At 44.0% G+C, this 16,628-nt stretch overlaps 1 protein-coding gene across 1 annotated transcript in view; it reads left to right on the forward strand.

The window, feature by feature from the left end:
• Nucleotides 1-12,400: 12,400 nt before the first annotated feature.
• The window catches only part of COL20A1 (collagen type XX alpha 1 chain), a 210,074-nt gene continuing 205,846 nt past the window's right edge, over nt 12,401-16,628 (forward strand). The window contains exons 1-2 of the mRNA XM_070941127.1: nt 12,401-12,457; nt 16,192-16,273. Of these exons, the coding sequence (XP_070797228.1) occupies nt 12,401-12,457; nt 16,192-16,273 (139 nt within the window). The remainder of the gene's footprint in view (nt 12,458-16,191; nt 16,274-16,628) is intronic.

Consider the following 16,628-nt stretch of genomic DNA (forward strand, 5'->3'; position numbering starts at 1 on the left):
AACAACTTCCACAATTTTCCCGTCTGTTTTCTTCTCGCTGCTGCTTCTTCTTCCTTTCTGCTGAAAAACAAACGTGTCTCTTAAGAATCCATCAGGGCATGTCATTGTGTGCCATTTGCCGTGATTTAATGTTGCTTCTATTTTTAGAGTGTCAAAAGAATGACATTTTTTTTAGGCTCTTCAGTAGGAATTGGTGGATAGATAAGGGGCGGGGGGGGAGCTAGTCACACACACACACACACACACACACACACACACACACAAATATCATTCTTCTCAATACTTTCTTTGACCAAATCCACCACTGTCATTAGCTGGATTTGTCTGCTCGGATGACCAGGAATAGAAAATTCCACCCGGAATTAACATAGCAAGGCTGGTGGGGACCACATCCGGTCCTCTTGGGTTCCGCTGAATTTTTCATGAAGGGCTTTTCAGAAACCCTGAAAGCCAGGCTTTTTAATTTAAAAAAACAAAACAAAACAATCCAGAATTTCTTCCGCTGATGAATGAATTAGTTGGCCTCATCGCTTCTTGCTTTTAGAAATCCTCCCAAATCATCTCCTAAGTAACATGCCTACGTTGTAAGCTTCCCAGAGTTTAGAATAGAATAACAGAGTTGGAAGGGACCTTGGAGGTCTTCTAGTCCAACCCCCTGTTTAGGCAGGAAACCCTACACCACTTCAGACAAATGGTTATCCAACATCTTCTTAAAAACATCCAGTGTTGGAGCATCCATAACTTCTGGAGGCAAGTTGTTCCACTGATTCATTGTTCTCACTGTCAGGGAATTTCTCCTTAGTTCTCAGTTGCTTCTCTCCTTATTAGTTTCCATCAACTTCAGATGCTTTCTCTGTGACAGCACCCGCCCCCCCAAGTCCTGGAGGATAGCTGTCTCATCATCCTTGGTCCTTCTCTTCATTAGACTAACGGTCAAGAAATTTCTCCTTAGTTCTTCTCTCCTTCATTCATTTCATTCATTCATTCATTTTCATTTTTCATTTATTGGATTTATATACCGCCCTACTCCCAAAGGACTCAGGGCGGTGAACAGCCACAAAATAAAACACATAAATACAAAATTTAAAAACAGAATAAAACCGAATTAAACAATTTGGCCGAGACAAATTTAAAACACCCAATAATTTTAAAAACAAATTAAAATTTACATTTTAAAGGGGAAAGATTTAGGCCAGACCAGTTTGATGGAATAAAAAAGTCTTGAGAGCGCGACGGAAGTGCAACGGAAGGTGCGCAGATCCGGGATCCTCCGTATCTCCGGGGGGAGCTCATTCCAGATAGTAGGTGCCCTCACAGAGAAGGCTCTCCCGATGGGGGCCGCTAGTCGACATTGTTTGGCTGACGGCCATTAGTTTCCATCCGTTGCTTCTTGTCCTGCCTTCTGGTGCTTTGGAGAATAGGTTAATTCCCACTAGTAGCTCAGATCAGGGGTGAAATCCAGCAGGTTCTGACAGGTTCTGGAGAACCGGTAGCGGAAATTTTGAATAGTTCGGAGAACTGGCAAATATCACTTCTGGCTGGCCCCAGAGTGGGGTGGGAATAGAGATTTTGCAATATCTTTCCCTCAGGAGTGGGGAGGGAATGGGGATTTTGCAGTATCCTTCCCCTGCCACGCCCACCAAGCCATGCCACGCCCACCAAGCCACACCCACAGAACCGATAGTAAAAAAAAATTGGATTTCACCACTGGCTCAGATTCTTGTAGAGAGCTTAGCTTGCAATAAACCTTTATATTAATTTGAACTGCCTGCCTGGATTTCCTGATTTCTCGCGCTTGATAAGTGGATTATGACCACTCAGAAGAGGGGTTTTCATATCATCTGTTCAAAGCAGGCGTGTTGCTGCTTGAACGCGCCCGTCTGTTTGTCTGAAATCAAAAATGGAGATTATGATGTCCTTTCGCCTCTTTTGAAGCCCTAAGCGGTTCCACCAACTGAGAAGAGCAATTGAAGTTAATTAGGTGAATATTTTATTTAAAGCAAGAAATATAGGCCTTTGTAGATCAATTTGGCTTGCCAGTCATGCTAAGAAATGTACACGGTTTGAGGGCTGAAATGATATTAGAAGCATGAAACCAAGCCAGTTTGGAATAGAGGTTAAAGGCTTGAAATTTGTTAGTTTCTCTCTCTCTCTCTCTCTCCCCCTCTCTCTCTCCATCCATATCTATCTATCTATCTATCTATCTATCTATCTATCTATCTATCCATCCATCCATCTCTCTCTCTCTCTCATCTATATCTATCTATCTATCTATCTATCTATCTATCTATCTATCTATCTATCTATCATCTATCTATCTATATCTATCTACCTATCATATATATCTATCATCTATCTATCTATCATCTATCCATCCATCTCTCTCTCTCTCATCTATCTCTATCTATCTATCTATCTATCTATCTATCTATCTATCTTTCTATCATCTATCTATCTATATCTATCTATCTATCATATATCTATCATCTATCTATCTATCTATCTATCATCTATCCATCCATCTCTCTCTCTCATCTATCTATCTCTATCTATCTATCTATCTATCTATCTATCTATCTATCTATCTATCTATCTATCTATCTATCATCTATCTATCTATCTATCTATCTTTCTATCATCTATCTATCTATATCTATCTATCATATCTATCTATCATCTATCTATCTATCATCTATCATCTATCATCTATCATCTATCTATATCTATCTATCATCTATATCTATCTATCTATCTATCTATCATCTATCTATCTATCTCTATCTATCTATCTATCTATCTATCTATCTATCTATCTATCTATCATCTATCTATCTATCATCTATCCAACCCACATTTATTATTATTAATAATTATTATTTTTATCATTAACTCAAGGCAGTGAACATGCAGAATACTCCTTCTTCCTCCTATTTTCCCCACAACAACCCTGTGAGGTAGGATGGGCTGAGAGAAAGTGACTGGCCCAAAGTCACCCAGTTAACTTTACTATATAAGGCAAGACTAGAATTCACAGTCTCCTGGTGATTGATCTAAAGTAACCAAGTCAGCTTACATGCCTAAGGCGGGACGAGAACTCTCAGTCTCCTGGTGATTGGCCCAAAGTCACCCAGTTAGTTCACATGCCTAAAGTGGGACTAGAATTCACGGTCTCCTGGTGATTGACCCAAAGTCACCCAGTCAGCTCACATGCCTAAGGTGGGACTAGAATTCACAGTCTCCTGATCCAAAGTCATCCAGCTGCCCTTCATGCCTAAAATGGGACTAGAACTCCCAGTCTCCTGGTTTCTACTCTAGTTCCTAGCTAGATAGCTCTGGGCCAGTCCCTCACTCTGAACCATATAAAGGAAAGCAATAGCAAACCACTTCCAAAAAGCTTGCCAAGAAAACAACACGGACTTGCTTATGTAGTTTCCAGGAGTCGAGACCAATTCTGTGACACACATGTACACCTAGAGATGTCTAAAAATTGTGTCTTGCTGACGGGAGGGATCTTTAATTGCTCATACTTTAAATCCGCCTCAAGCAAAGACCTCATAGAGGAATTTCTTCTAGGTCTTCCATGTCTCTTGCTGCCCTCTAGTGATCACCGGGATAATTGCAGCCCGGAGCCTGATAAACGAGTCCAAGCCATCTATGCACAAAGATCACTCTCAAAGGCGGAAAAATTGCATTGTTTTTGGTGAAAAATGATCACCGGTCACTTTGGACAGCACGGTTGTAACTTCAAATGGTCACTGAATGAACGGTTGTAAGTCAAGGGCTACCTGTAATTTTGTACAGCAAACCTGGCTACCTCTATTCAAAGAGACCCACATACTGGAAGCCAAGACTGTGAAACCACAGTTGATCTTAGAATGGAGCCCAGAGCCAATAAAGCTTAATAAAAGTTTTTTCATGATCCTTTGCTCAAACTATCCTGTTCTTGGTAGTCTTCAAGGGTGGCCCCTTTAGAGCATAGCATAGCATAGCATAGCATAGCATAGCATAGCATAGCATAGCATAGCATAGCATAGCATAGCATAGCATTTGACGTTAGTTGCGAAGTTGTGTCCAACCCATCACAACCCCATGGACAACATTCCTCCAGACCTTCCTGTCCTCTACCACCCCCCAGAGTCCATTTAACCTTACGCCAACTGCTTCAGTGACTCCATCCAGCCACTTCGTTCTCTGCCGTCCCCTTCTTCTCCATCTTTCGTAGCATTTGGCCCTCCATCTTTCCCAGCATTAGGCTCTTCTTCAGTGAGTCCTTCCTTCTCATTAGGTAGCCAAAGTATAGTATAGTATAGTAGACTAGAGTAGAGTAGAGTAGAGTAGAGTAGAGTAGAGTAGAATAGAATAGAATAGAATAGAATAGAATAGAATAGAATAGAATAGAATAGAATAGAATAGAATAGAATAGAATAGAATAGAATAATGTTAATACCAGTTTATAATGTCTTGGTAAGATCACACTTGGAATACTGTATCCAGTTTTGGTCACCACAATGTAAAAAAGATGTGGGGACACTAGAAAGAGTGCAGAGAAGAGCAACAAAGATGATTAAGGGACTGGAGGCTAAAACATATGAAAAACAGTTGCAGGAATTGGGTATGTCTAGTTTAATGAAAAAAAGGATTATGGCAGACATGATAGCAGTCTTCCAATATCTCAGGGGCTGACCACAAAGAAGAGGGAGTCAAGCTATTCTCCAAAGCACCTGAAGACAGGACAAGAAGCAATGAGTGGAAACTAATCAAGGAGAAAAGCAACTTAGAACTAAGGAGAAATTTCCTGACAGTGAGAACAATTAATCAGTGGAACAACTTGCCTCCAGAAGTTGTGAATGTTCCAACATTGGAAATTTTTAAGAAAAGATTGAATAACCATTTGTCTGAAGTGGTGTAGGGTAGAGTTTCCTGCCTAAGCAGAGGGTTGGACTAGAAGACCTCCAAGGTCCCTTCCAACTCTGTTATTCTGTATTCTATATAGTAACCATCACACCATGCAGACTTTGCCATATCCTCCGGCATTTGTTTGAGTTTTGTTTCCTTCTGCGTTCTGAAATAAAGCTATTTTACACCCAAACTTTTACATTAGTTTAAAAAAAAAAAGCAACCCACGAAACTCTCTCGGCTCCATTATCGCTCGGCAAAATTGACGTCTCACTTAAAAATCTCCCACCCCCACCCACCCAAAAATTAAAAAAAAAACAAAACTCCAGAGAGGAAAAAAAAAGATTCCTCCAAAGAAAGCAGACGGCTGGCTTCCTTCCTCGGATTTCAAGAATTGTGCTGGGATCTTCTTCGCAGCCTCTCACTCAACCATGCGGAGATCCAAGGTCGGTGGCCAATTCTTGTTCGCAATTTAAAGGTTTTGGAATTCGCTTTGCGACGTGGCCTTCTGGGTCTATGGGGGGGGGTGTTTTCTCAGGATGCCTTGTCGATTTTGCTGTGATAGGATTTGACTTGTGAATTCTTTGGGGGTTCCCGGCTTTATCGCCGTAGGAGTAAAAGGATGGAGCTTGTGAAGCAGGGAAATTATCGATGTGTATATACTTTGCTTAAAACGTGTGAATGGTGTGAATGAGTTTTAATGTTTTTAATTCTTAAATGTTTTTTATAATGATTTTAAATGCATTGTGAGCCGCCCTGAGTCTTCAGAGAGGGGCAGCATACAAATTGAATTAATAAATAAATAATAATAAATGTGTCTGGTGGTCCCGGCTGCAAAGGTTATGTTGTTATTTTTTTTTAACAAGATGGTAAACATGCTTCAACTTATCAGGCTGTTGCAACCGCAAATGCTTAAAAGAGTTTTTAAAAACTTTAATTTTTTTTAATCATTTTAATCGTTTTTTACTGTTGTTGTTTTTTATTTATTTATTTATTTATTGAAAAACAACGCCTTGGCAGGATAACATTTACAAATAGTGCAAAACCAAAGAAAAATTAATAGTAAACCTTAACACACAAACTAATAATGATAATAATAATAATATAATACCAGTAATTACAATAGTATAACCAAAAAACTTAAACTAAATTTCTTCTTACATTAGCTTATTTACATTTTTATCCCTTACTACGGTTATAGTTTTATACATCTTTATTTTCCATACTAGCAATTGTTAACATTCATGCTCTTACTTTCTCTCGTTTCTACCTCTTGTCTCTTATCCATTCGTAAAATTTATTCCATGTCCGATAATATTCTGAGCCTTTAGTTTTTACTGTTTTTAGTGCTTTAAAATGTTTTCAGGATTTTAATTGTAATATATATGCTCAACATACCGGAATGGTGTGTTGAGATGGGCAGCTATAGTAATCAACTAACTAACTAACTAACTAACTAACTAACTAACTAACTAACCAACCAACTAACCAAATAACTAAATAACTAAAAAACTAAAAAACTATTTATTTATTTATTTATTTATTTATTTATTTATTTATTTATTTATTTATTCAATTTGTATGCCGCCTCTCTTTGAAGACTCAGGGCGGCTCACAATGCATTTTAAATTATTATAAAAAACATTTAAAAATTAAAAACATTAAAAATATTAAAACCCATTCACATCATTCATGGCCGGATCTCACAAGATCGCAACAGCGATACCAACGGCCCTAGGCCTGCCGGAAAAGCCAGGACTTCACTGCTTTTCGTAAGGCCAATAGGGTGGGGATGGTCCGGACCTCAGGAGGTAACTAGTTCCAGAGAGCTGGGGCAGCCACAGAGAAGGACCTCCCTCGCGGGCCCGCCAGCCGGCATTGTTTAGCTGACGGGACCCAGAGGAGACCAACTCTGTGGGATCTTACGGGTCGTTGGGAACTAAATAACTAAACAACTCACTAATAAACTCTTATGCATGGAGGTTGGACAAGTCCTTGTTTTAGTGATCCTAGTGAAGCAGCAAACAGATTTCAAAATCTTTAAAAGTACAGATAGTCCTTGACTTACAACAGTTTGTTTAGTGACCCTTCAATGGTACAACGGCATTGAAAAAGTCACTTATGACCGTTTTTCACACTTTTTTTTTAGTTTGATTTATATGCCGCCCTTCTCCGGAGACTCAGGGCGGCTTACAATGCGTTAAGCAATAGCCTTCATTCTTTTGTATATTTTATACAAAGTCAGCTTATTGCCCCCACAAACTGGGTCCTCATTTCACCTACCTTAGAAAGGATGGAAGGCTGAGTCAACCTTGAGCCTTGGAGAGATTCGAACCAGCAGAAATTGCAGGCAGCTGTGTTAATAACAGGGTGCACTAAACCCCTGTACTATCAAGGCTCACTTATGACCATTATGGCCTCCCCTTGGTCATGTGATCAAAATTCAGATGCTTGGCAACTGATTCATATTTATGATGGCTGCAGTGTCTGGAGGGGGGGTCATGCGACCTTCTGATGAACAAAATCAATGGTCATATGATCAGAATTCCGACACTTGGCAATTGACTTGTGTTTTATGACGGTTGCAGTGTCCTTGGTCCGGTGATTCCCTTTTGCAACCTTCTGGCAAGCAAAGTCCAGTGATGGGTTCCTCCCGGTTCAGCCCGGTTCGGCCGAGCCGGTAGCGGTGACGATATGACGTCACCGAACCGGTTCTCTTTGTTCGGGGGCTGGGCCCTCCCGCCCCCTCCCCCCGTGTTATTCTTACCTTTTATTTGGCCCCGCCCCCAATCTATGCGCTGCCTCCCGAGTCTCAGCTGATCGGCTAGAAGGAAAAAAAACTGTTTAAACTCTTGCCGCAGGGCTTCAAAGGGCCACCCTACAGCTGATCAGTGTTAAAAGGCAGTGTGGTGGTAGACCGGTGCCTCCAAAAACAAATGAGTAGACTGGTACAGCTCTGCAAGCAGTTAAAAGCCTGGTAGACCAATACCTCTGCTAAATCCTAAAGAATTGTCACATGATCATCAAGCCACACCCACAAAATAAGCCACACCCACAGAACCGGTAGTAAAAAAATTTAGAACCCACCCCTGGCAAAGTCAATGCAGAAGCTGGATTCACTTAACAGCTGTGTGACTAACTTAACAACTGGAGGGATTCCCTTAACAAACGTTCAAGTTGTAAAATGGGGAAAAACTCACTTTAACAACTGTCTTGCTTAGCAACAGAAATCTTGAGCTCAGTGATGGTCGTAAGTTGAGGACTACCTGTATTGTGGTTTCTTTGTTTGTTCAGGCGTTTCTAACTCTTTGTGATCTGATGGAGGTTTGTTTGCCAGAATTGTCTGTCAGTCATTGTTGCTTTGAAGTTCATATTATTAAACTATTCTGAAAGTTGCTTTGGATGGCACTGGATTTTGAGGTGGAAACTGTGAAGACAGAAAGATTCCCATCTCTGTTTAGGTCATCAATAGGACCAGGGGTGGGCTCCAAAAATATTAGCAAGGGGTTCTCTGCCCAGTTCCTGAGTGGGTATGGCCATGGTGGGCGTGGCCTAGTCGGCCTCCTGCAGTACGGCGGGGAAGGGGTCGTTTTTGCCCTCCCCGGGCTCCGGAGGCTTTCCTCAAGCCTCCGGGAGGGCAAAAACAGCTTCCCCAGACTCCAGAGGCCCTCTGGAGGCCGGAAACTGTCCTTCCCAAACTTCCGGTAGGCCCGTTTTTCACCCTCCCTGAGCCTCCGCGCACACCCTGCACTTACCTGCATCCAAAATGGGCCGCGTGGTGACTCCTTGGAGGGGCGGGGCAGGGTGGGCGGGGCCAGCAAGGAGTGGGATTTGGGGGTTCTCTGAATTGCACAGAATCTTAGCTAGAGGTTCTCCCGAACCCCTGCGAACCCCCAGCAGCCTGAATAGGACATGTTGAGATATTCATGGCCATCTTTCTTACAAGGTGCTGCTGCCGTTGAATGTGAGTTAATTGAATTAATAATGGGATTGTTTCTTTGCAAGCCTGTTCCCCAACTTGACCCCTTCCATAGATGTGAGCAATTTGTCCCAAAGGTGCTTTTTTTCAAGAGGCAGCTGGACTTTCTGATTTTTCTTCTGAAGACGTTTTGCTTCTCATCCAAGAAGCTTCTTCTGCTCTCCAGACGCCAACTTCTTCAACTCCAGAGCTGGAGAAGCTTCTTGGATGAGAAGCAAAACGTCTTCAAAAAAATAACCAGAAAGTCCAGTTGCCACTTGAAAAAAAAGCATCTTTGGGGACAACTATGACCTGGATGACTGACAATCTCCATAGACATGTGAGCAATTTGAATTTCCTACCCAGAACAACTTAGGTGTCTGTAGGGTTGAAAATTTTGAACTCTGGTGCTGGAGAAGAGTCCTGCGAGTCCCTTGGACTGCAAGGTGATCAAACTGGTCAGTCCTAGAGGAGATCAACCCTGACTGCTCTTTAGAAGGGCAGATCCTGAAGAGGAAACTCAAATACTTGGGCCACCTAATGAGAAGGAAGGACTCACTGGAGAAGAGCCTAATGCTGGGAACGATTGAGGGCCAAAGAAGAAAGTGAATGAGGTGGTTGGATGGAGTCACTGAAGCAGTCGTCCGTGAGCTTAAATGGACTCCAGAGGATGGTAGAGGACAGGAAGGCCTGGAGGAACGTTGTCCATGGGGTCGCGATGGATCGGACACGACTTCGCAATTAACAATAACAATGGTTGAAAAAGCCAGAATCCTTATGGACGTGATGTATCCATCTCAGAACTTCAGTTGTGACATTGTGTCTTGCATCTTGTGAATTATGACCTCTCTCCACCCACAATGTCCCTGGAGGAACATCTTGAGGATACTTGCTGAGATGGATCTAATTTTAGCAAGAGGTTCAGGCAATGGGTGGGGTTACAAAGCTAGGACATCATTGGTGGGGTGGGGTTTTGAATTTTTTTTAAATTAAAGTTGAAATTTGAGAAGTTGCACAGGTTGCAAAAAAGAAAAGAAAAGAAAAGAAAAGTAACTTGGGGGGTCCAAAGACCCCAAGACAAATCAACTTAATTGTCTGCTTTACCTTAGTCTTTAAAGGGGAAAATAGTCACAGAATAAAAGGTGGAATTTTTTTTTTACAATTGGATATATAAAATTAAAACTCTTATGGCTGTTTGTAATCTGCAATTGGGCGAAACAGGGCATCCTAGGGCAACAAGCTTTAAACGGACATACCTCAAGTGGGCTAATTTGAAGGATGCATCCAACATCTGAGACCGATGGGAGGCTCCTATGGGATTGAAATATGGCAAAGTTGTGGTTACTTTAGTGCTGCTGCAGTCAGCCATCGTCATGCGATAGCAATAGCAATAGCACTCAGACTTATATACCGCTTCACAGTGCTTTTACAGCCCTCTCTAAGCAGTTTACAGAGTCAGCCTCTTGCCCCCAACAATCTGGGTCCTCATTTTACCCACCTCGGAAGGATGGAAGGCTGAGTCAAGCTTGAGCCTGGTGAGATTCGATCTGCCAAACTGCTGGCAGCCAGTGATCAACAGAAGTAGCCTGCAGTACTGCACTCTAACCACTGTGCCACTGTGATCATCATTTTCAATGCTCCCTGCCAGCTTCCTAGAAGGAAAGTCAATAGGGAAGCCAGCAGGAAGTTACTTTCACTCTCCTCAATGGGGAAGCTGGCAGGAAGTCACTTTCACTCTCCTCCATGGGGAAGCCAGCAGGAAGTCACTTTTACTCTCCTCCATGGGGAAGCTGGCAGGAAGTCACTTTCAGTCTCCTCCATGGGGAAGCCGGCAGGAAGTCACTTTCAGTCTCCTCCATGGGGAAGCCGGCAGGAAGTCACTTTTACTCTCCTCCATGGGGAAGCCAGCAGGAAGTCACTTTCACTCTCCTCCATGGGGAAGCCGGCAGGAAGTCACTTTCAGTCTCCTCCATGGGGAAGCCGGCAGGAAGTCACTTTTACTCTCCTCCATGGGGAAGCCAGCAGGAAGTCACTTTCACTCTCCTCCATGGGGAAGCCGGCAGGAAGTCACTTTCAGTCTCCTCCATGGGGAAGCCAGCAGGAAGTCACTTTCACTCTCCTCCATGGGGAAGCCGGCAAGAAGACACTTCCACTTTCCGCAATGGGGAAGCTGGCAGGAAGTCACTTTCACTTTCTTCAATGGAGAAGCAGGCAGGAAGTCACTTTCACTCTCCTCCATGGGGAAGCCTGCAGGAAGTCACTTTCACTCTCCTCCATGGGGAAGCCAGCAGGAAGTCACTTTTACTCTCCTCCATGGGGAAGCCAGCAGGAAGTCACTTTTACTCTCCTCCATGGGGAAGCCGGCAGGAAGTCACTTTCAGTCTCCTCCATGGGGAAGCTGGCAGGAAGTCACTTTCACTCTCCTCCATGGGGAAGCCGGCAGGAAGTCACTTTCACTCTCCTCCATGGGGAAGCCTGCAGGAAGTCACTTTCACTTTCCTCAATGGGGAAGCCAGCAGGAAGTCACTTTCACTCTCCTCCATGGGGAAGCCGGCAGGAAGTCACTTTCAGTCTCCTCCATGGGGAAGCCAGCAGGAAGTCACTTTCACTCTCCTCCATGGGGAAGCCGGCAAGAAGACACTTTCACTTTCCGCAATGGGGAAGCCAGCAGGAAGTCACTTTTACTCTCCTCCATGGGGAAGCCGGCAGGAAGTCACTTTCAGTCTCCTCCATGGGGAAGCCAGCAGGAAGTCACTTTCACTCTCCTCCATGGGGAAGCCGGCAGGAAGTCACTTTCAGTCTCCTTCATGGGGAAGCCAGCAGGAAGTCACTTTTACTCTCCTCCATGGGGAAGCCGGCAGGAAGTCACTTTCACTCTCCTCCATGGGGAAGCTGGCAGGAAGTCACTTTCACTTTCTTCAATGGGGAAGCAGTCAGGAAGTCACTTTCACTCTCCTCCATGGGGAAGCCTGCAGGAAGTCACTTTCACTTTCCTCAATGGGGAAGCCTGCAGGAAGTCACTTTCACTTTCCTCAATGGGGAAGCCGGCAAGAAGTAACTTTCACTCGCTCTTCTTTTTTGCTCGCCTGTGGTCATTCTCTTTCTCTATTAAAATATCTGTCAAACGGGGACACAACAGAGCATGGGTTATCCGATACAGGTAGTCCTCAACGTACAACCACAATTGAGCCCAAAGTTTATTTAACAGATTAACAGAGTTGGAAGGGACCTTGCAGATCATCTAGTCCAACCCCCTGCCCAAGCAGGAGACCCTACATCTGTCCCTACCTAGGATTGAACTCACAACCTCCTGATTGTGAGGCAAGAGCTCCACCTCTAGGCCACTGGATCTGTCGTGTTATGTTATATGTTATGTCGTGTTATCTTATGTTGCTAAGTGAGACATTTGTTGAGCGAGTTTTGCCCCATTTTACGACTTTTCTAGCCACATTTGTTAATGGAATCCCTGGCAGTTCTTAAATTAGTAACATGGTTGTCAAATGAATCTGGCTTTGCTTATTAGAAGGTCGCAAAAGGGGACCTCACATGACTCTGAGACGCTGCAACCGTCATAAATGTGAGTCAGTTGTCAAGCATCCGAATGTAAGTCACGTTGCAACGGTCGTAAGTGTGAAAAACGGTCATAAGTCACCTTTTTCAGTGCCGTTGTAACTTCCGACGGTCATTAAGCAAACTGTTGTAAGTCAAGCACTATCTGTATTTAGAGATATATTTGAATTTTACCACTGGTGAAATCCAAATTTGTTTACTACTGGTTCTGTGGGCGTGGCTTGGTGGGCGTGGCGTGGTGGGCATGGCAGGGGAAAGATACTACAAAATCCCCATTCCCTCCTCACTCCTGAGGAAAGGATATTGCAAAATCTCCATTCCCACCCCACTCTGGGGCCAGCCAGAGGTAGTTTTTGCCAGTTTTCTGAACTACTCAAAATTTCTGCTACCGGTTCTCCAGAACCTGTCAGAACCTGCTGGATTTCACCCCTGGTACAATGAATGGTTGAGGGAACTATGTATGTCTTCTAGCCCATCAAAGAGAAGGATTAGGGGAGACATGTCGGCATCCGTGCCTTCCGCCGTGCCCTTAAAACTTACCTTTTCCAACAAGCTGGGCTGGCCTAACAAATCTTTTAAATGATTTTAAATTTGTTTGTCTTTTTAAATTTGGGGCCAAATTGAGATATTTCCTTTTAATCTGTTCTTAATGTATTTATTATGTGTTTTTATTTGGCTGTACACCGCCCTGAGTCCCTAGGGAGAAGGGTGGTATATAAATTTGAAGTAAATAAAGTAAATAAAGTAAATAAATAAATAAATAAATCTTCCAGTATTTGAGGGGCTGCCACAGAGAAGAGGGAGTCGAGCTATTCTCCAAAGCACCTGAGGGCAGGACAAGAAGCAATGGATGGAAACTAATCAAGGAGAGAAGCAACCTAGAACTAAGGAGAAATTTCTTGACAGTGAGGACAATCAACCAGTGGAATGGCTTATCACTGGATGATGTGGGTTCTCCAACACTGGAGGTCTTCAAGAAGAAATTGGACAGCCCTTTGTCCGGAATGGTATAAGAGCTGGGGGTTGGACTAGAAGACCTTTGAGGTTCCTTCCAGTCCTATGACTTTATGTTCTATGTTCTCACTCTAGATATATCGCGGAAGACAAATCCAGCCAGGCTCAGAGGCCATGACATTTGAGAAGGATCTAATTAAGTCTGAGATTGCTGAGAAAGCAAATATTAGCTGTCTATTTGGTGAAACTAAATTGCAACCGATATTTATTAATTTTTTTTTCTGACAAGTCCTGGGGCAAACGGTGTAAGGAAGGAAGAAAGGCGAAAACTCTGCTTGAGGGGCAACGTTTTTCTACACAACTATTTCAAAACTTTTGATAATCCCAGCCCTGCCATTCATGCCCCATCACACATGGCAGATTCTGCTGGGCTGCATCAAAATGTCTGCGGAATCTCCTTGGAGAATTGGCAGCTTGCTCTGATCTCTAACTTCTGTATAAACTGCAGGGCCAGATGAGAAATCCACTCACTTTGAACTGCTGACCTCTCCCTCTTCTTGAAAGCACGCGACAGGAGGGAAGGGATTGGCTGGCGCCTCTCTTTCAGCCCAAGCCACCTGACAGGATTGTTGTGATGGGGGAAATAGGAAGAGGAAGGAAAGAAGGAAAGGAAGAAGGGAAAGAGACGGGAGAAGGGAGGGGCAGATGGAGGGAAGGAAGGAAGGAAGGAGGCAGAGAGGGAGAGAAGGAAGGAAGGGGGAAAGAAGGAAGGGAGGGAGGGAGGGAAAGAAGGAAGGGAGAGAGGGAGGGAGAGAAGGAAGGGAGGAAGGGAGGAATGAAGGAAGGGGGAAGAAGGAAGAAGGAAGGAATAAAGGAAGGATGGAAGGATGGAAGGAAAGAAGGGGAAAGAAGGAAGGAAAGAAGGGAGGGAGGGAAGGAAGGAAGGAAGGAAGGAAGGAAGGAAGGAAGGAAGGAAGGAAAGAAGGAGGGAGGGAGGGAGAGAAGGAAGGGAGGGAAGGGAGGAAGTAGGAATGAAGGAAGGGGGAAGAAGGAAGGAATAAAGGAAGGATGGAAGGATGGAAGGAAGGAAGGAAGGGGAAAGAAGGAAGGAAAGAAGGAGGGAGGGAGAGAAGGAAGGGAGGGAAGGAAGGAAGGAAGGTAGGAATGAAGGAAGGGGGAAGAAGGAAGGAATAAAGGAAGGATGGAAGGATGGAAGGAAAGAAGGGGAAAGAAGGAAGGAAAGAAGGGAGGGAGGGAGGGAAGGAAGGAAGGAAGGAAGGAAGGAAGGAAAGAAGGAGGGAGGGAGGGAGAGAAGGAAGGGGGAAAGAAGGAAGGGAGGGAAGGGAGGAAGTAGGAATGAAGGAAGGGGGAAGAAGGAAGGAATAAAGGAAGGATGGAAGGATGGAAGGAAGGAAGGAAGGGGAAAGAAGGAAGGAAAGAAGGAGGGAGGGAGAGAAGGAAGGGAGGGAAGGAAGGAAGGAAGGTAGGAATGAAGGAAGGGGGAAGAAGGAAGGAATAAAGGAAGGATGGAAGGATGGAAGGAAGGAAGGAAGGGGAAAGAAGGAAGGAAAAAAGGGAGGGAGGGAAGGAAGGAAGGGAGGGAGGGAGGGAGAAAGAAGGAAGGAAGGGAGGGAGAGAGGGAAAGAAGGAGGAAGGAAGGAAGGAAGGAAGGAAGGAAGGAAGGAAGGAAGGAAGGAAGGAAGATCTTAAGGGAGGGCGGAAGGGAGGGAGGAAGGCTGGTGTGCTGGCTGCCTTGAGTTTATAAAAAATAATAACCGTGAGATATAAATAAATCAAAATAAATAAATTAAAAATGAAAGCTGGCTGGGTGACTTTTCGTCAGCCACTCATTCTCAGCCCAGCCTACCTCAGTCACAAGGTTGTTGTGGGGGAAAACAGGAGGAAGAAGGTGTGTTGCATATGTTCGCCACCTTGAGTTCTTTGTAAAACAATAAAGGTGGGATACAAGCAAACAAACAAATATATTACTTGTGTTTATAACTTCTTTTCTATTGGAAAGAAAGATGCAAGATGGTGATGGGCTGGGCTTCTCTTTGTATGTACACCTGCAAGGGGGCAGGGCCTTGTACCACATTCAAAAGGACATGGAAATACACCTGTCTAAGGGAGATGGGACAGGGATGCAGTGGCTCAGTGGCAAAGACGCTGAACTTGTCGATCGAAAAGTCGGCAGTTCAGCGGTTCGAATTCCTAGTGCCGTGTAACGGGGTGAGCTCCCGTTACTTGTCCCAGCTTCTGCCAACCTAGCAGTTCGAAAGCACGTAAAAAATGCAAGTAGAAAAATAGGGACCACCTTTGGTGGGAAAGTAACAGCGTTCCGTGCGCATTTGGCATTTAGTCATGCCGGCCACATGACCATGGAGACCTCTTCGGACAGCGCTGGCTCTTCGGCTTTGAAACGGAGATGAGCACCGCCCCCTAGAGTCAGGAACGACTAGCACATATGTGCGAGGGGAACCTTTGCCTTTTACCTTTAAGGGAGATGAGCATTTAAGAATATCAGAAACATAATTTTGGGTTCTAACTCAAGCCAGGGTTGCACAAGAACCAATAAAAATGAAATCCAGAGGAAAGGAGATTTATTTATTCCCAAAAGCAAAGAGCTTTGCCCCTTTGCAAAGAGGGGGCAGCTATGGAGAAAATGGGGGGTCAGAGAGTTTGTTTTATGGCCTTCATCATGTTGACCTTCTTTCCATCTCTTGACCTCCGTATCCTCTACAGATCCTAGGAGGCCAAATGAGGGAAGTTGCTCAAATTAAATGCTTATGGATGCTCATTTTCTATTTATGCAGGTTGTTCTGCTGGGCCAGAATTATTTCTGGATTTCTTGCCTGGTGCTTGCAGGTTTTATCAGGTTACAGGTATGCGGTCAAGGTAAGGAGCTATCCCGTCTGGAAGTCGAATGTTGGAACAGTGATAAATCATGAATGTTTGTCCAGAATTGGGTTTGGATAGTCTCTCTGTGTCTCGTTTTGAGTATGGTGCTGTCTTGTCTTAACTGTCATACGATATGGTAGTTTTGGAGTTGTGAATTTTTGCACAAGGTGCAGCAAATAAAGGTAGGCGAAGGTGTGGCACACACAGCCCTTGTAGAGAAGGTATTCCAGGTTAATTTAAAGTTATTTAATTTTATTAAAGGCTCAGCAATGGCAGAAGCTTTGGAACAAGCTTTCTTCACTGAAAACAGTGGCTCCAAGATTATGTAAAAAATTGTGTTTGCCCCCCGGTC

This window comes from Pituophis catenifer, unplaced genomic scaffold (assembly GCF_029215685.1).
Source record: "Pituophis catenifer annectens isolate HBS135680 unplaced genomic scaffold, rPitCat1.0.hap2 SCAF_3, whole genome shotgun sequence".
Classification (NCBI taxonomy): Eukaryota; Metazoa; Chordata; class Lepidosauria; order Squamata; family Colubridae; genus Pituophis; species Pituophis catenifer.